This window comes from Hypanus sabinus, chromosome 24 (assembly GCF_030144855.1).
Source record: "Hypanus sabinus isolate sHypSab1 chromosome 24, sHypSab1.hap1, whole genome shotgun sequence".
Classification (NCBI taxonomy): Eukaryota; Metazoa; Chordata; class Chondrichthyes; order Myliobatiformes; family Dasyatidae; genus Hypanus; species Hypanus sabinus.
The window spans coordinates 32,618,072-32,645,571 of NC_082729.1; the positions used below are offsets into that span (position 1 = coordinate 32,618,072).

Consider the following 27,500-nt stretch of genomic DNA (forward strand, 5'->3'; position numbering starts at 1 on the left):
TGGCTGGGTCACGTGATAAGGATGCCCCCATGTCGGCTACCCCGCAGAGTGTTATACAGCCAGCCACATCATGGTTGACGCTCAGTTGGAGGGCTGAAGAAGTGCTATAAGGATCAGATGAACAATGCTTTAAGGAAGTGCAAGATCAGACCCGAGGACCTGGAGGATGTTGCTGCCGACCGTAACACTTGGCGACAGCTGTGTAGGGACGGGGTTCGTCTTCTGGAGGTGGAAAGAACAACCAGAAGACAGCAGAAGAGAGCCAGGAGAAATGCAGCTACGGTTACCACCACCACATATACGCGCCCCACCTGCAATAGAGCTTGTGGGTCCAGGATAGGCCTGGACAGTCATCAAAGCTCTCACCGTTAAAGGAGTGGACGTCGTCATCGGATTCTGATGGACAACCGAAGAGGAAGAATGTGTGTGTGTGTGTGCGCGCGCACGTGTGTGTGTGTGTGTGTGTGTGTGTGTGTGTGTGCACGTGCATGTGTGTGTGTGTGCTCTACTGTGTGTCTACTGTGTGTTTTTGTCTCGGAATGCGCGTGCGTGCTCATCTCTGTGGACTGTTAGAACAGACAGGCAGCATTGAATTATTACCCATTGCCAGCTCTCTCCACTTCCCTCCTCACCCCACACCACGTCTGTCACTCCCTCCCAAATCCACACACCCTCCCGGTGCTCCCCCGTAAAACTGGAAAGAGTGCTCAGAGATTTATGGATTCTGCCAGGACTGAATTACGGGCAGAGACCATAAGCTATAGGTGGAGGAGTAGGCCATTCGGCCCATCGAGTCTGCTCCGCCATTCAATCACGGGCTGATCCAATTCTTCCAGTCATCCCCACTCCCCTGCTTTCACCCCGTACTCTATCTCCAGCGAGTGGTGTCCAACTTGCACTGACCCCTCCCACCACCCTGTGGGGCGGCGCGGGTCTACATCTCTCTCAGACGATGGGGGTGGGGGTGGGGGAAGGTTCTGGAAAGCTGCTGACCGCCGTGTCTGACCCGCAGGCAGCGCTGGGACCCTGGTGATGTTCAACGAGAACGGGGACGCGCCAGGCCGCTACCACATCTTCCAGTACCAGCTGAACACCAGCAGCCCCGGTTACCAAGTGGTGGGCCAGTGGACCGACCAGCTGTGGATGAACGTGAGGGGCGGCACGCGGCGCGCTGGGGGGGGGGGGGAGCGCTGCGCCGCGGGACGGACAGGGGGGAGGCAGTGCCGTGCTGGGTGAGGGAGAATTGTCCAGAGCCATTCGTGGGATCTTGCTATAATGAGGCGTCCAAGAAATAGCTTCCCCCCCCCCACTTTCATAGTCTTGCCAAGGGGTGGGGAGAGACAAGGACCAATCATACTCAGCCTCTATCCCACCCCTGAGTATTTAACCACTGACCGATGACTCCTCCCCCCGTCACCGCTGGGTAGATCAGCTTCCTTGCCGTCTCCAGAGTCCCGGTTTCGGTCCCAGCCTCTGGAGCTTGCCAAACCCTCACCCCATTGACAGAGCACCACGACCGGCACTCCCTGCTGCTCTCCTGTTAAACTGGAAAGAGTGCTCGGAGATTTACCAGGATACCGCCCGGACTGAATTACCGGCAGAGACCAGAAGATATAGGAGCATAAGTAGGCCATTCGGCCCATCGAGTCTGCTCCGCCATTCAATCATGGGCTGATCCAATTCTTCCTGTCATCCCCACTCCCCTGCTTTCACCCCGTACCCTTTGATGCCCTGGCTAATCAAGAACCTACCTATCTCTGCCTTGAATACACCCAATGACCCGGCCTCCACAGCCGCTCGTGGCAACAGATTCCACAGATTTACCAGCCGGTGACTGAGGTAATTTCTCCGCATCTCATTTCTAAATGGACGACCTTCAATTCTGAGGTCATGCCCTCTTGTCCTAGACTCCCCTACCATGGGAAATAACTTTGCCATATCAAATCTATTCAGGCCTTTTAACATTTGGAATGTTTCTATGAGATCCTCCCCTTTATTCTCCTGAACTCCGGGGAATACAGCCCAAGAGCTGCCTCATACATTAACCCTTTCATTCCTGGAATAATTCTCATGAATCTTCTCTGAACCCCCTCCGACGGCAGGCTGGGACTTTATTCCTTGGATCGAAGGAGGGGTGACCCTATAGAGGGGTATAAGACCATGGGGGGCACAGATTGGGTGAATGCACGCAGTCCTTTTCCCCCAGGATTGGGAACACCGAACCAGAGGGCACAGGTCGAAGTGAGAGGGGGAGGTTTAATAGCAACCTGAGGGGCAAATTTTCTAACTTATGGAAGGAGCTGCCGGAGGAAGTGGCTGAGGTAGGCACATGAACAACGCTTAAAGAACACTCGGACACCAAAGGTTCAGACCAGGGTTACAGCCTGGGGCCCACGTTCCTCTCTCTCGGTTAACGGCAAGGGTCTACGGCATTAAAAAAAAGGTTGGGGACTCCTAGTTAAGGGGGATGTGGGCCAAAGTTACTGGCGTGGGTGGGAATTTCGGTCAGCATGCATTAGGGTGCTGTTCAATTCTGCGACTTCCCGGCCTCTCCAGATACAGTGCCGCCCGGATGAGAGAGAATATCTGTTCACTGAGGCACAGCGCGAAATCGGCTCTAATCACGGTATAATCTCCAACGGCCAATAAACCTGCCCACCCCGCCAGGTCTTTGAAACCTGGGATGAAAACGGCGCGGTCCCGGGAAGAGCGGGCGGCGGCAGGAATTGAACCCGGGTGCCTTGCACCGTGAAGGACGGGTCGACCCAGCTGGGTTCCCCCGCCCCTTTGGGCCGGAATAGAGCAGTCGGGTCGCGGAGCCGGGACCCCAGCCACACACCCGTGGGGCTTCACTGGGATGGGCTTCCGCACACTCCCACCCGCTCCTCGAGGTACCGCCTCCGAAGCAGCCCGGAAAGAGTTAACGGATTAAAGCTTTAGAAAACTGGGCTGCGGGCAGAGGGAAAATGAAACCAACCAAGGTTGAACAGTCCTCCGGGAGCGCAGAGCGCCTCTGCATTTAAAACTCGGGAATTAACACAGATTTAGCAAGAACCGATTTAATGGGCAGGGAGATTTAGCAAGCAGCGATTTGGGATTAATCGCTGGCACTGCAAACACCCAACCCCCCAGATCCATTAACAAATTAGAGCGGCTCCGCTCCGCTTGTTAAGTGGTTTGCTAACAATGCAATTAAATTGATGTGCGTCTGGGTTTGCAGGAGGGCCGATGCTTCTAATGTGAATTCACAAGCTGTTCATTCTGACCACAATCTGGTGCTAACTGGCCTCAGAGTCTGTCACCCGGTATTCAGAGAGAGAACTTCACTGTGTCTGACTCCGGGAGTGTGTGATGGGACAGTGTGGAGGGAGATTCACTGTGTCTGACTCCGGGAGTGTGTGATGGGACAGTGTGGAGGGAGCTTCACTCTGTGTCTGACCCCGGCAGTGTGTGATGGGACAGTGTGGAGGGAGCTTCACTGTGTCTGACTCCGGGAGTGTGTGATGGGACAGTGTGGAGGGAGCTTCACTGTGTCTGACTCCGGGAGTGTGTGATGGGACAGTGTGGAGGGAGTTTCACTCTGTGTCTGACCCCGGGAGTGTGTGATGGGATGGTGTGGAGGGAGCTTCACTCTGTGTCTGACCCTGGGAGTGTGTGATGGGATGGTGTGGAGGGAGCTTCACTCTGTGTCTGACCCCGGGAGTGTGTGATGGGATGGTGTGGAGGGAGCTTCACTCTGTGTCTGACCCCGGGAGTGTGTGATGGGAAGGTGTGGAGGGAGCTTCACTCTGTGTCTGACCCCGGGAGTGTGTGATGGGATGGTGTGGAGGGAGCTTCACTCTGTGTCTGACCCCGGGAGTGTGTGATGGGATGGTGTGGAGGGAGCTTCACTCTGTGTCTGACCCTGGGAGTCTGTGATGGGATGGTGTGGAGGGAGCTTCACTCTGTGTCTGACCCCGGGAGTGTGTGGTGGGATGGTGTGGAGGGAGCTTCACTCTGTGTCTGACCCCGGGAGTGTGTGATGGGATGGTGTGGAGGGAGCTTCACTCTGTGTCTGACCCCGGGAGTGTGTGATGGGATGGTGTGGAGGGAGCTTCACTCTGTGTCTGACCCTGGGAGTGTGTGATGGGATGGTGTGGAGGGAGCTTCACTGTGTCTGACCCCGGGAGTCTGTGATGGGATGGTGTGGAGGGAGCTTCACTCTGTGTCTGACCCCGGGAGTGTGTGGTGGGACGGTGTGGAGGGAGCTTCACTGTGTCTGACCCCGGGAGTGTGTGATGGGACGGTGTGGAGGGAGCTTCACTCTGTGTCTGACCCCGGGAGTGTGTGATGGGACGGTGTGGAGGGAGCTTCACTCTGTGTCTGACCCCGGGAGTGTGTGACGGGACGGTGTGGAGGGAGCTTCACTCTGTGTCTGACCCCGGGAGTGTGTGATGGGACGGTGTGGAGGGAGCTTCACTCTGTGTCTGACCCCGGGAGTGTGTGATGGGACGGTGTGGAGGGAGCTTCACTCTGTGTCTGACCCCGGGAGTGTGTGATGGGATGGTGTGGAGGGAGCTTCACTCTGTGTCTGACCCCGGGAGTGTGTGATGGGATGGTGTGGAGGGAGCTTCACTCTGTGTCTGACCCCGGGAGTGTGTGATGGGATGGTGTGGAGGGAGCTTCACTCTGTGTCTGACCCTGGGAGTCTGTGATGGGATGGTGTGGAGGGAGCTTCACTCTGTGTCTGACCCCGGGAGTGTGTGGTGGGATGGTGTGGAGGGAGCTTCACTCTGTGTCTGACCCCGGGAGTGTGTGATGGGACGGTGTGGAGGGAGCTTCACTCTGTGTCTGACCCCGGGAGTGTGTGATGGGACGGTGTGGAGGGAGCTTCACTCTGTGTCTGACCCCGGGAGTGTGTGATGGGACGGTGTGGAGGGAGCTTAATTCTGTGTCTGACCCCGGGAGTGTGTGATGGGACGGTGTGGAGGGAGTTTCACTCTGTGTCTGACCCCGGGAGTGTGTGATGGGATGGTGTGGAGGGAGCTTCACTCTGTGTCTGACCCCGGGAGTGTGTGATGGGATGGTGTGGAGGGAGCTTCACTCTGTGTCTGACCCTTTTTTTTTATTACAAAATCCTTTATTACAAATTTTGGTGCTATACAATATATACAAAACAGTGGCAAACACAATTACTGCACTACAAATAGACAGTAGACATTACACCAGAATGTTGCCATCCCTATCTACGATGGCATTTACACCCCGCGGAGCCCAACGGTCTCGAAACTCCTCCAAGGCCGCTGTGGACTGCGCGTGTTCTTTTTCAATAGTTACCCGGGCACAAACATACCCCCTAAACATTGCCAGGCAGTCTGCCCGGGGAGATCCTCCCGCCACCCGTTTCCAAGACCCACGGATGGCGGATTTCGCCAGCCCCAGGAGCAAGTTGACTAGGGTATCCTCATCCCTCCATGCCCCCTTCCTTACTGGATGACCATATATAAACAGGGTGGGACTAAAATGCAGCCAGAAGGCGAGACGCAGCCCACGCAAATACGCAAAAAGAGGCTGCAGCCTCACACACTCCATGTACATGTGGTACACAGTCTCCTCCAGCCGCAGAAGTGGCATGCGGGTGGGAGATCCATGTACAAACTGAAGAACTTATTGCAGGGCACTGCCCTATGCAGTACCCTCCAGCCGAGATCCCCCAGGTGCTTGGGAAGAACCCCGGCGTAAAGGGACTTCCAGTGGGGACCCTCCTCACCTCTGGGTGGAAGGACCGACCGCCATGGCGGGTCGGGACGGTGTACAAGGGCAAGGAAGTGGAGGGTGTGGAGCAGCAGCCCATACAGATACCTCCTACTTGCATCCCTGAATGGGACTGTGGGTATCGATGAGAGACGGCTCAGGTTGTGTGGACACGGCTCCCGGAGAAGATTGCGGGGTCTGGGCCCCACCAGCAGCTCGGCCTGAGTCGGTCCACACAACTGAGCCGCACCGACAGCCACTGAGGTAGGGCAAGGGCCGGCCAGGACCCCGCCCTCCGCCTGAGGAGGGGATTCCCGGCCTGAGGCGACCATGTTCCAGACTCTCAGTAGGTCCTGATAGAAGCCGGGCAGACTCCGCAAAGCAGTACGGCTGACACCCGCCGGTGGTAGCCGCATGTCTTCATGAAGACAGCAGCCCCTCCGGAGGAAGAAAGTCGCCAGCACGTGCCACCTGGGAGGGTGCTCGGCGTACAGGAATCTCTGCAGAGTCCTGAGGCGGAGAGCCGCCAGCTGCGTTCGGACGCACACCAGCGACTGTCCGCCCTCTCCCACTGGGAGACTCAAGACCGCTGCAGAGACCCAGTGTTTCCTGTTGCCCCAGAAGAAGTCCACTAATTTCCTCTGCAGTCTTGCAACAAACGGGGCAGGAGGGACCAAGGTGACCATCCGATACCACAACATGGAGGCCACCAGCTGGTTTATGACCACCACCCTGCCTCGATAGGAAAGCACCCTGAGAAGGCCTGACCAGCGCCCCAGCCGGGCCATGACTTTCATCTCCAGGTCCTGCCAGTTCGCCAGCCAGGTCTCCCCAGAAGGACTCAGGTAGACTCCGATAGAGGAGACGCCGAGTACTCCACTCAAAAGCTCTCATCTCCTCCGGCAGGGAGTCCACCTGCCACTGACCCACTAAGAGTCCGGAACATTTCGCCCTGTTGATCCTGGCGGAGGATGCCGCCGAGAAAACGTCTTGGCACTCGCGCATCTTCCGCAGGTCATTGGGATCTGTCATCATGAGGAGTACATCATCGGCGTAGGCCGAGAGGACGACCTCCATGTCCGGTTCACGCAGAACCAGACCTGTCAGTCTTCGCCGTAGGAGGCTCAGGAATGGCTCGACACAGATCGCATACAATTGACCGGACATGGGGCATCCCTGACGTACTCCTCTCCTGAAGGGAATGGGTGCTGCCAGTGATCCATTGACCTTAACAAGGCACTCTGCGGCAGAGTAGAGGAGCCGAACTCGGGCCACAAAGTGTGGTCCGAGCCCAAAGGCCTGCAGAGTGCCCACCAGGAAACTGTGGTCTACCCGGTCAAACGCCTTCTCCTGGTCAAGAGAAAGAAACACTGCCGGGGTCCCAGTCTCCTGGTGCAGGTGGATCAGGTCCCGTACTAGGTGGACATTGTCCTGGATGGAGCGGCCCGGGACTGTGTAAGATTGGTCAGGATGAATCACCTGTCTCAGTACTGTACCAAGACGGTTGGCCATTGCCCGGGCGAAGATCTTGTAGTCCGTGCACAAGAGGGAGATCGGGCGCCAGTTCGTTAGCAGGCGAAGGTCTCCCTTCTTGGGCAGCAGGACCACGACAGCTCTCCGCCATGAGAGGGGCAATTCCCCGGTGGCTAGGCTCTCCCCTAGAACAAGGCTGTAATCGACCCCCAGGACATCCCAAAAAGCCTGATAAAACTCCACACTCAGACCATCTAAGCCAGGGGACTTACCCCTCCGGAGTTGCCGAAGGGCAGCAGACAGCTCCTCCCCAGTCAGGGAGGCGTCCAGACGCGCTGCGTCATCAGGGCTGACCTTTGGCAAATCTTCCCAGACCTCACTGCACGCCCCCGCATTTGACGGATCCGGTGAGAGTAAGGACCGATAGAAAGTGCGGACTTCTTCGATAATTTCGTCAGGATCCGTGATGGAGGAGCCATCAGCAGCCAGTAGCTCCACCAGCTGCTTTTGAACTCCCCGCCACTTCTCCAACGAGTAGAAGAAGGGTGAGCCGCGGTCCAAATCTTGCAGCATTTGGATCCGCGACCTCACATACGCACCTCGGGACTGCTGAAGCTGCAGATTCCTGAGTGCGTCCTTCTTCTCCTGGTATTCCTGCCACGTTTGATGGTCTCCACCGGTCGAACCAAGACGGGACTCCAGGTCAAGCAACGCTCTCTCAAGCAGCTCAATCTCAGACCCCCGCCTCTTCGTCGACCCCCTAGTGTACTCCCGACATAAAAACCGGATGTGGGCCTTGCCCACATCCCACCACAGCCGTAGGGAGCCAAACTCTCTCCGTCTCCCTCTCCAGGTGGCCCAGAACGCTCGGAATGAATCCCGGAATCGGCTGTCCTCCAGCAGCCGGTTGTTAAAGTGCCAATACCCGGATCCCACCCGAGGGTGCAGAGGAGTAAATTCCATCCACACAAGGTGATGATCCGAGCACGACACCGGCCGCATGGAGGAAGCCGACACGCTGGAGACATAAGCCCGAGAGATATACAGGCGGTCTATCCGGGAACCCCCCTCTCTAGATCTTCTGGAGAAGGCGCTAGAGTCAGGGTGAAGATTCCGCCAGCTGTCCACCAAGTCAAAGGAGCCGACAAGCTCCTTTAACTTTTTCGCCGATGCTGGGTCGCGTTGGAGGCCCGAGCGGTCCTCCACCTCGAGGGTACAGTTGAAGTCTCCCCCGAGGACGACGCAGTCCCCCGGGTCGATGGCACTCAGCAAGGTGGACAGCTGACAGAATAGGCGCGTCTGCATCACCCCGCGCCTCGGAGCGTACACGTTGATAAAATGTAACGGTACTCCATCCAGGCGCACAGCCAGGTGGAGCAGACGGCCGGGCACAACATCTTGGACTCCTACGATTTCTGGCCGGAAGGTTGGGGCTAACAGGATCGCCACCCCGCTAGAGTTGGAGCTAAGGTGACTCATGTAGACCCCGCCCTGCCACTCCAGGAGCCAAGCGGACTCGTCCCCCGGGGTGGTATGGGTTTCCTGCAGGAAACTCACCGCGTATCTCCCGTCCCTGAGGACTGAGAGACTGTTATACCTGCGGAGAGAGCCCCTGCTACCGTTTACATTGAGACTAGCTATGGTAAGCTTCAAGTCGGGAGCACACTAGGCCTCAGCCCCAGTCCCCTTCCCACTGAGAGCGATGGCGCCCTCAGCCGCACTCTCCCGAAGAAAACCGAGAATATCCTTTGCTTTCCGGGCCCGACTGCTACCATCGCTACCCTGTGACCCACCATCTCCCGAAGGAGCGAGGCTGCTTTTCATCCTGATGTCCCGCACCAGGTCATCCAGGAAGGATTTCAGCTGCTGCCTGCCATTCCCTGACACAGCATTCCTCTTCCCCTTCCCCTTCCGTCTGAGGATGACCCTCAGGGACTTCACCAGCCTCGGCATGCTAGGCCAGCGAAGCGAGGCTAGTTTAGGCCGATGCTTTGCACCCACAGAGGAGTGAATAAACTCTCTGATCTCCTCCACAAGTATCAATGGGGACTTCTCTGGAGGGGTGAGGATGTCCATTGTCTCGCTGTCAAGTGAATCCCCCTCCAACCCCTCACTGCAGACAGATCCCCCACCGTCCTCCTCAGGTGGTGTATAAGGTGGCTGCCCCTGTAACCTACACTGCACAGTGGGTACCTCCCCTATACCTTCCCGCTCCACCGTCGCAGCAGTCTTACCCACAGTTGCGACGATGGAGGGAAAATCCCAAGGGACTCCCTGCAGGCCATTAGTTGATGGGGTCGGCATGCAGGGTACATCACCCTCCCCAGGAGACAGGCATGAAGGGGACCCCAGCAGCTCTGGCCCAATGGATTCACTGGCAGCCGGATGCTGACTGTGAGAGAGCCTGGTCTCCTCTCCACCTGTACTACTTAATACATTTGCCTCCAGGGAGGCGCTGACTGCTAAGTCCTGGGTGGAGGGCTCCAGGTCTGTTTTAGGCGTGCAAACAGGCCCAGCACTAGCTTCATGCACAACCACACCACCCACCCCAGGACTGGTGTCTACATCTGGGGATTCAGGGTTAGACACAACTCCCACCCGGATCCCCACCCCTTTCTGGGACTCCCCCTCATCTAAATTCTCTGCCCTCTTGGGGGAACAATCCCATCTCCTTTTCAAGCCGGAGGAGCACACAGGTGCGGAATTCACCGACAGCGCGGTACTCTCCGCTCCTATCGCCCCGTCTAACCGTACGCTTCCCCGAGCCTCCCTCTCCACCTCAGGGCAAATGGACGTGAGCTCTGCGGTCTCGGGGGTCGACTTCTTCACGTGTTTCGACTTCTTCCTCGCTTTCTTGCCCTGCCCGGACTCCACCCCGTCCCTCGCCTGAACCTCCCCACACGTAGCCCCAGGATCACCCGCCTGAACCACAGGGGTAGGAGCAGACGTAGGAATAGGGGCAGGGTTAGAGACAGGGTCAGGGGCAGGAGCAGGAGCAGGGGTCGGCACAGGTGTTGGAGCAGGGATGGGATCAGGGGCAGAGGTAGCTGGGGCACTGGTTCCCGAAGTGGACTCCCTGGGTTTTCGGGTGCTAGGACAGTCCCTCCGAAAGTGCCCCACCTCCCCGCACGCTTGGCACCGTGGGCGCTCAGAGCTCCAATACACCTGATAATCTACCCCCTCGTGCCGGACAGTGAACCGGCCCTCAACTTCATCCTCCCTTTCCAGTTTCATGAATACCTGTTGCCGGAAAGAGATTACGGTACGGAGGGTGCGTCTCTTAAATTTGTGCCTGATGGCAGTTATCTCTGACCGTACTTGCCCCAAGCGGGCCAATGTGGGAAGCAGGTCCTCGTTGGGGATGAAAGGACCGAGGACGATGCGTTGTGTGGGAGCTGTCACTAGCTCCATCTGTAAAAAGATGTTCTCCACCGTGATCCCTCTACTGAGGGCCCGATGCACCAACTCATCATTCCTCAGGTAAAACACCGCCTTCCCGAACTCCTTCTCAGTGGCCAAAACACCATCTCTCCCCAACAAGTCCTCCATGGCCTCCGCGCACTTTTCCAGCGTAGTTCCAGTTCGCAAAATACATTGCACCCCGCGTTCAACTTTCACTATCCGAAACAGGGCGTTGTCCGAGGCCGGAGAGGCAGCCGTCTTTGCATAACTCCCCGAAGGCCCGCGACTCCCGGCAGACCGGTCCGGCATGTTACTTCTGTGTCCGAACCGAGAATGATACGGTGGTGCTGGTTAGAAAGTCCTGGAGTGAGTTGAGTCACTGGCAGGAAAAGTTTGTACTCGACGGTACCTTGCTGGCTCCGTGCCAGAGATTCCAACGCCAGGAAAGGCTCCGTTAGTCCCGCCGAACTTCCAGGCCGTGAGAGGTCGAGACGTCTCAAACGACGGTTCGGCTCCAACAGCGAACGAGAATCCCGACGATAGAGATGGAAGGAGGTTGCCCCGATGTCAGTGGGGGACAAACAACATCGTTTGCCTCCGGTTTTGGGAGCGAACCTGCTTCCCGGCGAGTCGCCAGCGGCCACAGCAGAGTGCTACGCAGTTCGAAGCCGTCAACGAACCCTGTCCAAACTGGCAGAAAAACTCCAAATGAAGCTTCCACTCTAAACCAGCCGCTCACTTAGAAGTTCAAGGGATGTTGGAAACCAATTTTCAAGCAATTCAAGACCTTCATAAAGTAGTTTTTCCCCGATTTCTCCCAGCGCAATCAGAACAGCTCCACTCTGTGTCTGACCCTGGGAGAGTGTGATGGGACCGTGTGGAGGGAGCTTCACTCTGTGTCTGACCCTGGGAGTGTGTGATGGGACAGTGTGGAGGGAGCTTCACTCTGTGTCTGACCCTGGGAGTGTGTGATGGGACAGTGTGGAGGGAGCTTCACTCTGTGTCTGACCCTGGGAGTGTGTGATGGGACAGTGTGGAGGGAGCTTCACTCTGTATCTGACCCCGGGAGTGTGTGATGGGACGGAGTGGAGGGAGCTTCACTCTGTATCTGACCCCGGGAGTGTGTGATGGGACAGTGTGGAGGGAGCTTCACTCTGTGTCTGACCCCGGGAGTGTGTGATGGGACGGAGTGGAGGGAGCTTCACTCTGTGTCTGACCCCGGGAGTGTGTGATGGGACGGTGTGGAGGGAGTTTCACTCTGTGTCTGACCCCGGGAGTGTGTGATGGGACGGTGTGGAGGGAGATTCACTCTGTGTCTGACCCCGGGAGTGTGTGATGGGACGGTGTGGAGGGAGTTTCACTCTGTGTCTGACCCCGGGAGTGTGTGATGGGACGGTGTGGAGGGAGATTCACTCTGTGTCTGACCCCGGGAGTGTGTGATGGGACGGTGTGGAGGGAGTTTCACTCTGTGTCTGACCCCGGGAGTGTGTGATGGGACGGTGTGGAGGGAGATTCACTCTGTGTCTGATCCCGGGAGTGTGTGATGGGACGGTGTGGAGGGAGATTCACTCTGTGTCTGACCCCGGGAGTGTGTGATGGGACGGTGTGGAGGGAGCTTCACTCTGTGTCTGACCCCGGGAGTGTGTGATGGGACGGAGTGGAGGGAGCTTCACTCTGTGTCTGACCCCGGGAGTGTGTGATGGGACGGTGTGGAGGGAGTTTCACTCTGTGTCTGACCCCGGGAGTGTGTGATGGGACGGTGTGGAGGGAGATTCACTCTGTGTCTGACCCCGGGAGTGTGTGATGGGACGGTGTGGAGGGAGTTTCACTCTGTGTCTGACCCCGGGAGTGTGTGATGGGACGGTGTGGAGGGAGATTCACTCTGTGTCTGACCCCGGGAGTGTGTGATGGGACGGTGTGGAGGGAGTTTCACTCTGTGTCTGACCCCGGGAGTGTGTGATGGGACGGTGTGGAGGGAGATTCACTCTGTGTCTGATCCCGGGAGTGTGTGATGGGACGGTGTGGAGGGAGATTCACTCTGTGTCTGACCCCGGGAGTGTGTGATGGGACGGTGTGGAGGGAGATTCACTCTGTGTCTGATCCCGGGAGTGTGTGATGGGACGGTGGAGGGAGCTTCACTCTGTGTCTGATCCGGGAGTGTGTGATGGGACGGTGAGGAGGGAGCTTCACTCTGTGTCTGACCCCGGGAGTGTGTGATGAGACGGTGTGGAGGGAGCTTCACTCTGTGTCTGACCCCGGGAGTGAGTGATGGGACAGTGTGGAGGGAGCTTCACTCTGTGTCTGACCCCAGGAGTGTGTGATGGGACGGTGTGGAGGGAGTTTCACTCTGTGTCTGACCCCGGGAGTGTGTGACGGGACGGTGTGGAGGGAGCTTCACTCTGTGTCTGACCCCGGGAGTGTGTGACGGGACGGTAGGTGACACCCCCCCTCTCTCTCTCTGTCTCTCCGCTCTTTCCCTCAGGTGGAGGAGATGCGGTGGGCGGGCGGTACACAGGACATCCCGCCGTCGGTCTGCAGCCTGCCCTGCCGCCTGGGCGAAGCCAAGAAGATGGTGAAGGGCGTGCCGTGCTGCTGGCACTGCGAGCCTTGCGACGGCTACCGCTACCAGCTGAGCGAGACCGAGTGCCAGGTGTGCCCGCTGGAGCAGCGGCCCAACGCCAACCGCACCGGCTGCGTGCCCACCCCGGTGGTGAGGCTGGAGTGGGGCTCGGCCTGGGCCGCCACGCCGCTCTCCCTGGCGCTGGCCGGCATCGGCGCCACCCTGTTCACGGTGGGCACCTTCGTCCGGTACCACGACACGCCGATCGTGCGCGCCTCGGGCCGGGAGCTCAGCTACGTCCTGCTGACCGGGCTCTCGCTGGTGTACGGCACCACCTTCCCGCTGCTGGCCGAGCCCAGCACCGCCGTCTGCGCCCTGCGCCGCCTGCTCCTCGGCCTCGGCACCAGCCTGACCTACGCGGCTCTGCTGACCAAGACCAACCGCATCTACCGCATCTTCGAGCAGGGCAAGCGCTCGGTGACCCCGCCGCCGTTCATCAGCCCCTCGTCGCAGCTGGCCATCACGGCGGCCCTGGCCTCGCCGCAGCTGCTCGGCTCCTGCATCTGGCTGGCCGTGCAGCCGCCGCGGGCCGCCGTCGACTACGCGGAGGGCCGGGCGGCCGAGCCGGAGCTGGCCCGCGGCCTGCTGCGCTGCGACATGTCCGAGGTGGCGGTGGCCGGCTGCCTGGCCTACAGTCTGGCGCTGATGCTGACCTGCACCGTGTACGCGGTGAAGAGCCGCCGGGTGCCGTCGTCCTTCAACGAGGCCAAGCCGATCGGCTTCACCATGTACACCACGTGTGTGGTGTGGCTCGCCTTCGTGCCCATATTCTTCGGCACCGCGCAGTCTGCCGACAAGGTGAGTGCAGCGAGAGGCGGAGGGGATGGGGAGGGGGGATCGGGGAGTGTAGGGCAGGGGGATCGGGGAGTGTAGGGGAGGGGGGATCGGGGAGTGTAGGGGAGGGGGGATCGGGGAGTGTAGGGCAGGGGGGATCGGGGAGTGTAGGAGAGGGGGGATCGGGGAGTGTAGGGGAGGGGGGATCGGGGAGTGTAGGGGAGGGGGGATCGGGGAGTGTAGGGCAGGGGGATCGGGGAGTGTAGGGGAGGGGGGATCGGGGAGTGTAGGGGAGGGGGGATCGGGGAGTGTAGGGCAGGGGGGATCGGGGAGTGTAGGAGAGGGGGATCGGGGAGTGTAGGGCAGGGGGATCGGGGAGTGTAGGGGAGGGGGGATCGGGGAGTGTAGGGCAGGGGGGATCGGGGAGTGTAGGAGAGGGGGATCGGGGAGTGTAGGGCAGGGGGATCGGGGAGTGTAGGGGAGGGGGGATCGGGGAGTGTAGGGGAGGGGGGATCGGGGAGTGTAGGGCAGGGGGGATCGGGGAGTGTAGGAGAGGGGGATCGGGGAGTGTAGGGCAGGGGGATCGGGGAGTGTAGGGGAGGGGGATCGGGGAGTGTAGGGGAGGGGGGATCGGGGAGTGTAGGGGAGGGGGGATCGGGGAGTGTAGGGCAGGGGGGATCGGGGAGTGTAGGAGAGGGGGATCGGGGAGTGTAGGGGAGGGGGATCGGGGAGTGTAGGGGAGGGGGATCGGGGAGTGTAGGGGAGGGGGAATCGGGGAGTGTAGGGGAGGGGGGATCGGGGAGTGTAGGGGAGGGGGGATCGGGGAGTGTAGGGGAGGGGGGATCGGGGAGTGTAGGGGAGGGGGATCGGGGAGTGTAGGGGAGGGGGAATCGGGGAGTGTAGGGGAGGGGGGATCAGGGTAGTGTAGGGGTGGGGGGATCGGGGAGTGTAGGGGAGGGGGGATCGGGGAGTGTAGGGGAGGGGGATCGGGGAGTGTAGGGGAGGGGGGATCGGGGAGTGTAGGGGAGGGGGGATCGGGGAGTGTAGGGGAGGGGGATCGGGGAGTGTAGGGGAGGGGGAATCGGGGAGTGTAGGGGAGGGGGGATCGGGGAGTGTAGGGGTGGGGGGATCAGGGTAGTGTAGGGGAGGGGGATCGGGGAGTGTAGGGGAGGAGGGATCGGGGTGTGTAGGGCAGGGGGATCGGGGAGTGTAGGGCAGGGGGGATCGGGGAGTGTAGGGGAGGGGGGATCGGGTAGTGTAGGGGAGGGGGGATCGGGGAGTGTAGGGGAGGGGGGATCGGGGAGTGTAGGGGAGGAGGGATCGGGGAGTGTAGGGGAGGGGGATCGGGGAGTGTAGGGGAGGGGGGATCAGGGAGTGTAGGGGAGAGGGGATCGGGGAGTGTAGGGGAGGTGGATCGGGGAGTGTAGGGGAGGGGGGATCGGGTAGTGTAGGGGAGGGGGATCGGGGAGTGTAGGGGAGGGGGGATCGGGGAGTGTAGGGGAGGGGGGATCGGGAAGTGTAGGGGTGGGGGGATCGGGGAGTGTAGGGGAGGGGGGATCGGTTAGTGTAGGGGTGGGGGGATCGGGGAGTGTAGGGGAGGGGGGATCGGGGAGTGTAGGGGAGGGGGATCGGGTAGAGTAGGGGAGGGGGGATCGGGGAGTGTAGGGGAGGGGGATCGGGTAGAGTAGGGGAGGGGGGATCGGGGAGTGTAGGGGAGGGGGATCGGGGAGTGTACGGGAGGGGGATCGGGGAGTGTAGGGGAGGGGGATCGGGGAGTGTAGGGGAGGGGGGATCGGTTAGTGTAGGGGAGGGGGGATCGGTTAGTGTAGGGGGGGATCGGGGAGTGTAGGGGAGGGGGATCGGGTAGTGTAGGGGAGGGGGGATCGGTTAGTGTAGGGGGGGGATCGGGGAGTGTAGGGGAGGGGGGATCGGGAAGTGTAGGGGTGGGGGGATCGGGGAGTGTAGGGGAGGGGGGATCGGTTAGTGTAGGGGAGGGGGGATCGGGGAGTGTAGGGGAGGGGGGATCGGGGAGTGTAGGGGAGGTGGATCGGGTAGTGTAGGGGAGGGGGGATCGGGTAGTGTAGGGGAGGGTGATCGAGGAGTGTAGGGGAGGGGGGATCGGGGAGTGTAGGGGAGGGGGGATCGGGGAGTGTAGGGGAGGGGGATCGGGGAGTGTAGGGGAGGGGGGATCGGGAAGTGTAGGGGTGGGGGGATCGGGGAGTGTAGGGGAGGGGGGATCGGGTAGTGTAGGGGAGGGGGGATCGGGTAGTGTAGGGGAGGGTGGATCGGGGAGTGTAGGGGAGGGGGGATCGGGAAGTGTAGGGGTGGGGGGATCGGGGAGTGTAGGGGAGGGGGGATCGGTTAGTGTAGGGGTGGGGGGATCGGGGAGTGTAGGGGAGGGGGGATCGGGGAGTGTAGGGGAGGGGGATCGGGTAGTGTAGGGGAGGGGGGATCGGGGAGTGTAGGGGAGGGGGATCGGGTAGTGTAGGGGAGGGGGGATCGGGTAGTGTAGGGGAGGGGGATCGGGGAGTGTAGGGGAGGGGGGATCGGGGAGTGTAGGGGAGGGGGGATCGGGAAGTGTAGGGGTGGGGGGATCGGGGAGTGTAGGGGAGGGGGGATCGGTTAGTGTAGGGGTGGGGGGATCGGGGAGTGTAGGGGAGGGGGGATCGGGGAGTGTAGGGGAGGGGGATCGGGTAGAGTAGGGGAGGGGGGATCGGGTTGTGTAGGGGAGGGGGGATCGGGGAGTGTAGGGGAGGGGGATCGGGTAGTGTAGGGGAGGGGGGATCGGTTAGTGTAGGGGGGGATCGGGGAGTGTAGGGGAGGGGGATCGGGTAGTGTAGGGGAGGGGGGATTGGTTAGTGTAGGGGAGGGGGGATTGGTTAGTGTAGGGGGGGATCGGGGAGTGTAGGGGAGGGGGGATCGGGAAGTGTAGGGGTGGGGGGATCGGGGAGTGTAGGGGAGGGGGGATTTGTTAGTGTATGGGTGGGGGGATCGGGGAGTGTAGGGGAGGAGGGATCGGGGAGTGTAGGGGAGGGGGCTCGGGTAGTGTAGGGGAGGGGGGATCGGGGAGTGTAGGGGAGGGGGGATCGGGAAGTGTAGGGGTGGGGGGATCGGGGAGTGTAGGGGAGGGTGGATCGGTTAGTGTAGGGGTGGGGGGATCGGGGATTGTAGGGGAGGGGGGATCGGGGAGTGTAGGGGTGGGGGGATCGGGGAGTGTAGGGGAGGGGGGATCGGTTAGTGTAGGGGTGGGGGGATCGGGGATTGTAGGGGAGGGGGGATCGGGGAGTGTAGGGGTGGTGGGATCGGGGATTGTAGGGGAGGGGGGATCGGGGAGTGTAGGGGTGGTGGGATCGGGGAGTGTAGGGGAGGGGGATCGGGTAGAGTAGGGGAGGGGGGATCGGGTTGTGTAGGGGAGGGGGATCGGGGAGTGTAGGGGAGGGGGATCGGGTAGTGTAGGGGAGGGGGGATCGGTTAGTGTAGGGGGGGATCGGGGAGTGTAGGGGAGGGGGGATCGGTTAGTGTAGGGGGGGATCGGGGAGTGTAGGGGAGGGGGGATCGGGAAGTGTAGGGGTGGGGGGATCGGGGAGTGTAGGGGAGGGGGGATCGGGTAGTGTAGGGGAGGGGGGATCGGGTAGTGTAGGGGAGGGGGGATCGGGGAGTGTTGGGGAGGGGGGATCGGGTAGTGTAGGGGAGGGGGATCGGGTAGTGTAGGGGAGGGGGATCGGGTAGTGTAGGGAAGGGGGAATCGGGGAGTGTAGGGGAGGGGGATCGGGTAGTGTAGGGGAGGGGGATCGGGTAGTGTAGGGGAGGGGGCATCGGGAGGGAGGAGGGGGATTGGGGGAAGGAGATGGAGGAGGGAGATCGGGGGAAGGAGATGGAGGAGGGGAGGTGAAGGAGGGAGATCGGGGAGGGGGTCGGGGAGGGAGATGGAGGAGGGAGATCGGGGGAAGGAGATGGAGGAGGGAGATCGGGGGAAGGAGATGGAGGAGGGTGAGGTGAAGGAGGGAGATCGGGGAGGAAGATGGAGGATGGGGATCGGAGAGGGAGATGTTGGAGGGGGATCGGGGAAGGAGATGGTGGAGGGGGATCGGGGGAAGGAGATGGAGGAGAGCGGGGAAGGAGATGGAGGAGGGAGATCGGGGGAAGGAGATGGTGGAGGGGGAGGTGAAGGAGGGAGATCGCGGAGGGAGATGGAGGAGGGGGATCGGGGGAAGGAGATGGAGGAGGGGAGGTGAAGGAGGGAGATCGGGGAGGGAGATGGAGGAGGGGGATTGGGGGAAGGAGGTGGAGGAGGGAGATCGGGGGAAGGAGATGGAGGAGGGGGAGGTGAAGGAGGGAGATCGGGGAGGGAGATGGAGGATGGGGAATCGGAAGGGAAATGGAGGAGGGGGATCGGAAGGGAAATGGAAGATGGGGATCGGGGAAGGAGATGGAGGAGGGGGATGGGGAGATGGAGGGGGGATCGGAAGGGAAATGGAGGAAGAGGATCGTGGAAGGAGATGGAGGAGGGGATCGGGGAAGGAGATGGAGGAGGGGATCGGGGAAGGAGATAGAGGAGGAGGATTGGGGAGGGAGATGGAGGAGGGGGATTGAGGATGAGGATTGGGGAGGGGATGGAGAAATGGATTCAAGGGGGGATGGAGTAAGGTATTTCAGGGATGGAGATGGAGGAGGAGGGGAGGAAGGTTTGGGTCAGAGGTGAGAGGATGAGCAATTGAGGGGTGGGTGGAGTGAGGGAAGTGTGGAATGAAATAGGGAAGAGGTGGTAGGGTTGGGGAGGGTTGAAGGAGGTATTGGGTGAGGGGCTGGGGCAGTGGAGGGGGTGAATGAGTGTGTATTTTTGGTGGGGGGCAGGTGGGCTCTGGACCGGTTCAGGCTCCGGGTTTTGGAGCTACCCACTCCGGTCCCTGGTTTCTCCCCGCTCCGGGTTTTGGAGCTACCCACTCCGGTCCCTGGTTTCTCCCCGCTCCGGGTTTTGGAGCTACCCACTCCGGTCCCTGGTGTCTCCCCGCTCCGGGTTTTGGAGCTACCCACTCCGGTCCCTGGTTTCTCCCCGCTCCGGGTTTTGGAGCTACCCACTCCGGTCCCTGGTGTCTCCCCTCTCCGGGTTTTGGAGCTACCCACTCCGGTCCCTGGTTTCTCCCCGCTCCGGGTTTTGGAGCTACCTACTCCGGTCCCTGGTGTCTCCCCTCTCCGGGTTTTGGAGCTACCCACTCCGGTCCCTGGTGTCTCCCCGCTCCGGGTTTTGGAGCTACCCACTCCGGTCCCTGGTTTCTCCCCGCTCCGGGTTTTGGAGCTACCTACTCCGGTCCCTGGTGTCTCCCCGCTCCGGGTTTTGGAGCTACCCACTCCGGTCCCTGGTGTCTCCCCGCTCCGGGTTTTGGAGCTACCTACTCCGGTCCCTGGTGTCTCCCCACTCCGGTCCCTGTTCTTTCCCCGCTCCGGGTTTTGACTCTGCTCTCTTGTCCTTCCTGCTCTGCAGATGTTCATTCAGACCACCACCCTGACGGTGTCGCTGAGCCTGAGTGCCTCGGTCTGCCTGGGCATGCTCTACGCTCCCAAGGTCTACGTCATTACCTTCCACCCTGAGCAGAACGTCCAGCGGCGCAAGAGGAGCTTCAAGGCAGCAGCCACGGTGGCCAGCCTCGCCTCCCGCGTGTCCCAGCGCTCCCAGAATGGAGACACCACCAAGGGGGGCGACTGAGGACAGGTCCCGCCCAACCCCACCCACGTCTGGTTGGAATTAGTCCATACACTCCGCATCCGCCACATTACCTTTAACTCACATCTACAATTCAGGAGTGTGCCGGACAAGACGTTGCCCTCGATGGAGTTAGTCCACACATACAGTGTCCACAGCATGAACCTCCCCTATCTACAAGCCAGGACATGATGGGGCACTCCTGTCTATAAGTCAAGAGTCGGATGGGACACTCCCCACTTGTCCGGGTGTGATTAGTCCATGCACTCCACATCTATCACATCGGCTCCCCTCTATTTACAAGTCAGGAGTGTGAGAGGACACACCCCACTTGCCTGGCTGGAGTTGGTCCATGCACCCCACATCCGCCACATTACCTACCCTCCAATCCACAATTCAGGAGTGTGAAGGGACGCTCCCCATTTGCCTGGGTGGAGTTAGTCCATTCACTCCACATCCGCCACATTACCTCCCCCCCCCCCCATCCACAAATCAGGAGGGTGACTTTTCTATGAGTTGGAAGTCCACGATGGAAGGGCACAATCTCAAACATAAAGGGCAATCTCTTCAGAACTGAGAGGAGGAAATTCATTAACCAGAGGGTAGTGAATCTGTGCTGAGGCCGAGTCATTGGGCACGTTTAAAGCAGAGACTGATGGGTTCTTCATTAGTAAATCGAGGGGGTTCAGGGAGAGTGCAGTGGAACAGGGTAGAGAAAGAAAATTGAATGGTGGAGAAGACTTGATGGGCCAAAAGGCCTATTTATATTCTTGTATCTCGCCCAACTCACCCCACTTGCCTGAGCAAGTCCACGCACTCCGCATCCGTCACATTACCCTCTCCCCCATCTACGAGTCAGGAGTGTGACGGGACACTCCCCACTTGTCTGGGTGGAGTTAGTCCACGCACTCCGCATCCGTCACATTACCCTCTCCCCATCTACGAGTCAGGAGTGTGACGGGACACTCCCCACTTGTCTGGGTGGAGTTAGTCCACGCACTCCGAATCCGTCACATTACCCTCTCTCCATCTACGAGTCAGGAGTGTGACGGGACACTCCCCACTTGCCTGGGTGGAGTTAGTCCACGCACTCCGCATCCGTCACATTACCCTCCCCCATCTACGAGTCAGGAGTGTGACGGGACACTTCCCACTTGCCTGAGTGGAGTTAGTCCACGCACTCCGCATCCGTCACATTACCCTCCCCCATCTACGAGTCAGGAGTGTGACGGGACACTCCCCACTTGCCTAAGTGGAGTTAGTCCACGCACTCCGCATCCGTCACATTACCTTCCCCCCCATCTACGAGTCAGGAGTGTGACGGGACACTCCCCACTTGTCTGGGTGGAGTTAGTCCACACACTCCACATCCATTACATTACCCTCCCCCCATCTACGAGTCAGGAGTGTGACGGGACACTCCCCACTTGCTGAGGGCGGAGTTAGTCCACGCACTCCGCATCTGTCACATTACCCTCTCCCCATCTACGAGTCAGGAGTGTGACGGGACACTCCCCACTTGCTGAGGGCGGAGTTAGTCCACGCACTCCGTATCCGTCACATTACCCTCTCCCCCCATCTACGAGTCAGGAGTGTGATGGGACACTCCCCTCTTGCTGAGGGCTGAGTTTGGCTCCAACCACTCTCCAGAGGTTCGATGTCACCAGGAACAGTGCAGCCAGCGCAATCGTCACCCTGTCCACCTCCCGAAACACTCCTGCTCCCCCTTCACCAGTGTGGCTGCCATGTTATTGAACGCGTGCGGCACTGCCAGCCCCCCCTCTCCACCCCAAAACGGCCCTTTTCTCCCACCAAGGACAGCGGGCGGGGCACCACCACCTACAAGCTTCCCCCTCCCAGTCCCCGACATCCCTGCTTCTTCATGGTCGCCCAGTCGGAAGGGGAGTGGGAAAAAGGGGGAGGGGGAGGGTGAGGGGATCACAATACCCCCGTCGGGAGCTGTATACAGTGGGAGTACTGGCCAGCCAGGAACATCGGAAAGTGGAAGGGGGGACAACAGAAGGCCAGAGTAACGCAGTAATAAACAGATTGTACTGTCCACTGTGAATACATTGTGTCTTTGACTGCGTCTGTCTGTGGACGCCCCATGCCAGCTCGGACTGGGGAGAGGGGTGGAATCTCACGGGAGATGGGATGGGAACGCATGGGAATGCGTGCGTACACAGGTATGAAAAATACTCCCCGTCTCTGTGCCCCCAACCCTACACCCCTCCCCAATTTCATTACCCCCTGTTCCCTTACACCCCTCCTGTCTCTGCGACCCCTCCTCTCCTACACCCCTTCTGTCTCTGTGAGCCCTCTTCCCCTACACTCCTCCCTAATTCCGTGACCCCACCTCTCCTATACCCTTCCACGATTCCAAGACCCCCTCCCTCCCCTATGCCTCTCCCGTCCTGCCCTACACCCCTCCGTCTTTGTGACCCCTTCCTCCTTACACACCTACCAGATTCCATGACCCCGTCCCTCCCCTACCCATTTCTGTGACCCCCTTTCCCACCCCCACACCCCTCAGTTTCCGTGCCCTCCATCCCTTATACCCCTCCCTGTCTCCATCCCTTCCCTGCACCCCTCTCCATTTCTGTGACCCCCCCCGTGACCCTCTCTCCGTTACACCGCTCCCCAACTTGATCAATCCCTCCCTTCCCTACGCCTCTGTGCCTTTTCTGTGATCCCCTCCTAAGCTCGGTGTCGGGGAACGGTCCCAGCCGAGTTCACCATTGCCCCCTGCTGTATCTGCCTTCACACTGCACCTTCCTTGGACTCACTTCCAGACAGAAACTCTGATGAGTGCTGTAATGAGGAAGCCACTCTCCACAGCAAAAAAACGAGCCGGGGGTCTCTGGATCGGGACCCCAACCATGCCAGAAGCATCACCCGTGCTGAACGGGCCCGAGTGCGGAAGACCCTCAGTTAAGCCAGCCCCTGTCAGTGGAGGTGGAGCGCACTGAAGCAAACATCATCACTGGCCTCTCCACGCAGCCGTGTCTTCACGATCCCATCTCTGGCACGGCATCCCAGTGATTCGGCAGGGCAGACGAGAGGAGGGTGGTGTGCGGGGGACAATTCCCAGTCTCGGGGGGGGGGAGTGGCTGTTCAGAGCGGAGGTGGGGAGGGGGAAGTGGTAGAAATCCTTTCACCCTGCCCCACCCTTTCTGTCAGGTTCACTCGACGCGTTTACTGAGTTTGCAGGTGACATCGAACTGGAGATGGATGCTGTGGAGTGTGAACCTGACCTACCTACTGTATATCAGCTGGGGAAGCGGGCCGAGGAATGGCAGATACAGTTTAACTCTCAATAGTATGAGATCCAGTATTTGGGAAAGTTAAACCGGGGCCTGACTCACACAATGAATTGTGGGGCCCTGGGGAGCATCGTAGAACAGAGGGACCCAGGGGGATGGGTATATGGTTCCCTGAAGGTGCAGGTAAACAGGGCCGTGAAGGTGGTGTTTGGCACGCTGGCCTTTGTAGGATCGGGCAGTATGGGCCAAAAGGTCCACAGCATATAACTCCAGGATTTAACAAGATATATCTGTCACACAAACACCCCCCCCCACCTCTGAGTCAACGCTCTTCAATTACACCCACTATCCCATCCCATTGGCTCACAGACTCACACACAGAGACACACACACACACCATGCACACAGACACGTGCATGCAGACACACACACGCAGACACACATACACACACACACACACACACACACACACGCACATGCAGACACATGCACACACACCATGCACACAGACACGTGCACGCAGGCACACGCACACACACACCCACCATGCACACAGACACGCGCACACACACCAACCATGCACAGACATGCAGACACACATGCACACATGCACACACACACCCACCATGCACGCAGACTCACACACGTACACACCCACCCACCATGCACACAGACATGCACACACCCACCATGCACACAGACACGCACACACACACATGCACGTAGACACATGTACACACAGACGCGCACACACACACACACCATGCACACAGACACGCACACACACATGCACACATGCACACACACCCACAATGCACACAGACAAGCTCATGCAGACACACACGCATCCACACCCACATGCAGACACACTCACGCGCACATACACACACCATGCACACGGACACATGCATGCGCACACACACACACACCCTCCATGCACACAGAGACATGCATGCACACACACACCCACAATGCACACAGACACAGGCACACACACATCCACCATGCAAACAGACACGTGCACACACACACACGCACACCATGCAGGCAGACACACACACACGTGCACACAGACACATGTACACACAGACGCGCACACACACACCCACCATGCACACAGACACGCACACACACATGCACACACACCCACAATGCACACAGACACGCTCATACAGACACACACGCATCCACACCCACATGCAGACACACTCAGCGCACACACACACACCATGCACACAGAGACATGCATGCACACACACACCCACAATGCACACAGACACAGGCACACACACATCCACCATGCAAACAGACACACACACACGCACACACACACCTTGCAGGCAGACACACACACACACACACACACGTGCACGCAGACACATGTACACACAGACATGCGCACACACACACACGTGCACGCAGACACATGTACACACAGACGCGCACACACACACCCACAATGCACACAGACACGCTCATGCAGACACACACGCATCCACACCCACATGCAGACACACTCACACACACACACACACACACACACACAACCACACACACAGAAACACACATACACAACATGCACACACGCACACATACACACCCACACACACGCGCACACACACACATCCACCATGCACACAGTCACACACACGCAGACACACCCACCATGCACACAGACACTCACACACACACACCCACCATGCACATGGACACATGCATGCACACACCCACCATGCACACGGACACATGCATGCACACACATACACACACACACACACACACACACACACACACACCCACCATGCGCACAGAGACGTGCATGCACACACACACCCACAATGCACACAGACACGTGCACACACACACATCCACCATGCAAAGACACGCGCACACCATGCACACAGACACACACGTGCACACACACCCACCATGCACACAGACACGCACACGCAGACACACACGCACACACACCCACCATGCACACAGACACACACACACACACCATGCACACAGACACTCACACACACACACCCACCATGCACATGGACACATGCATCCACACACACACACCCACAATGCACACAGACACGTGCACGCACACATCCACCATGCACACAGACACACAAACACACACCCACCATACACACGGACACATGCATGCACACACACACACGCAGACACACAGACACGTGCACACACACATCCACCATGCACAAAGACACGCACACACAGACACACACACACAGACACACACCCACCATGCACACACACGCACACACAGACACGTGCACGCAGACACACACGCGCACACACACACCCACCATGCACACAGACACGCACACGCAGACACATACACACACACAGACACATACACACACACAGACACACACCATGTACACAGACAAGCACACACAGACTCACAGACAGACACACATGTAAACACACCCACCATGCACTCTGACACGCACACGCAGACACACACCATGCAGACATGCACACACCATGCACACAGCCGCGCGCACACACACACCATGCACACAGCCACACACACACACACCCACCATGCACACAGACTCACACACACACACATGCAGACACACACACACATGCAGACATACACACACTCGCAGACACTCATACATGCGCACACACAAACCCACCATGCACACAGACACACACACACACACACACACCCACCATGCACACAGAGACATGCATGCACACACACACCCACAATGCACACAGACACAGGCACACACACATCCACCATGCAAACAGACACACGCACACGCACACACACACACCATGCAGGCAGACACACACACACACACACACACACACACACACACACACACACACACACACACACATGTGCACACAGACACATGTACACACAGACGCGCACACACACACCCACCATGCACACAGACACGCACACACACACATGCACACACACCCACAATGCACACAGACACGCTCATACAGACACACACGCATCCACACCCACATGCAGAGACACTCAGCGCACACACACACACCATGCACACAGAGACATGCATGCACACACACACACACACACACCCTCCATGCACACAGAGACATGCATGCACACACACACCCACAATGCACACAGACACAGGCACACACACATCCACCATGCAAACAGACACGTGCACACACACACACGCACACCATGCAGGCAGACACACACACACGTGCACACAGACACATGTACACACAGACGCGCACACACACCCACCATGCACACAGACAATCACACACACATGCACACACACCCACAATGCACACAGACACGCTCATACAGACACACACGCATCCACACCCACATGCAGACACACTCAGCGCACACACACACACCATGCACACAGAGACATGCATGCACACACACACCCACAATGCACACAGACACAGGCACACACACATCCACCATGCAAACAGACACACACACACGCACACACACACCTTGCAGGCAGACACACACACACACACACACACGTGCACGCAGACACATGTACACACAGACGTGCGCACACACACACACGTGCACGCAGACACATGTACACACAGACGCGCACACACACACCCACAATGCACACAGACACGCTCATGCAGACACACACGCATCCACACCCACATGCAGACACACTCACACACACACACACACACACACACAACCACACACACAGAAACACACACACACAACATGCACACACGCACACATACACACCCACACATACGCACACACAGACACGCACACTCAGACACACACGCGCACACACACACATCCACCATGCACACAGTCACACACACGCAGACACACCCACCATGCACACAGACACTCACACACACACACCCACCATGCACACGGACACATGCATGCACACACCCACCATGCACACGGACACATGCATGCACACACATACACACACACACACACACACACACACACACACACACACACCCACCATGCGTACAGAGACGTGCATGCACACACACATCCACAATGCACACAGACACGTGCACACACACACATCCACCATGCAAAGACACGCGCACACCATGCACACAGACACACACGTGCACACACACCCACCATGCACACAGACACGCACACGCAGACACACACGCACACACACCCACCATGCACACAGACACACACACACACACCATGCACACAGACACTCACACACACACACCCACCATGCACACGGACACATGCATCCACACACACACACCCACAATGCACACAGACACGTGCACGCACACATCCACCATGCACACAGACACACAAACACACACCCACCATACACACGGACACATGCATGCACACACACACACGCAGACACACAGACACGTGCACACACACATCCACCATGCACAAAGACACGCACACACAGACACACACACACACAGACACACACCCACCATGCACACACACGCACACATACGCACACACAGACACGTGCACGCAGACACACACGCGCACACACACACCCACCATGCACACAGACAC

General features: G+C 59.1%; 1 protein-coding gene across 1 annotated transcript in view; it reads left to right on the forward strand.

The window, feature by feature from the left end:
- grm6a (glutamate receptor, metabotropic 6a) overlaps nucleotides 1-27,500 on the forward strand; it is a 51,471-nt gene that overhangs the window by 21,779 nt on the left and 2,192 nt on the right. The window contains exons 7-9 of the mRNA XM_059949558.1: nucleotides 1,013-1,149; nucleotides 13,091-14,026; nucleotides 19,485-19,660. Of these exons, the coding sequence (XP_059805541.1) occupies nucleotides 1,013-1,149; nucleotides 13,091-14,026; nucleotides 19,485-19,660 (1,249 nt within the window). The remainder of the gene's footprint in view (nucleotides 1-1,012; nucleotides 1,150-13,090; nucleotides 14,027-19,484; nucleotides 19,661-27,500) is intronic.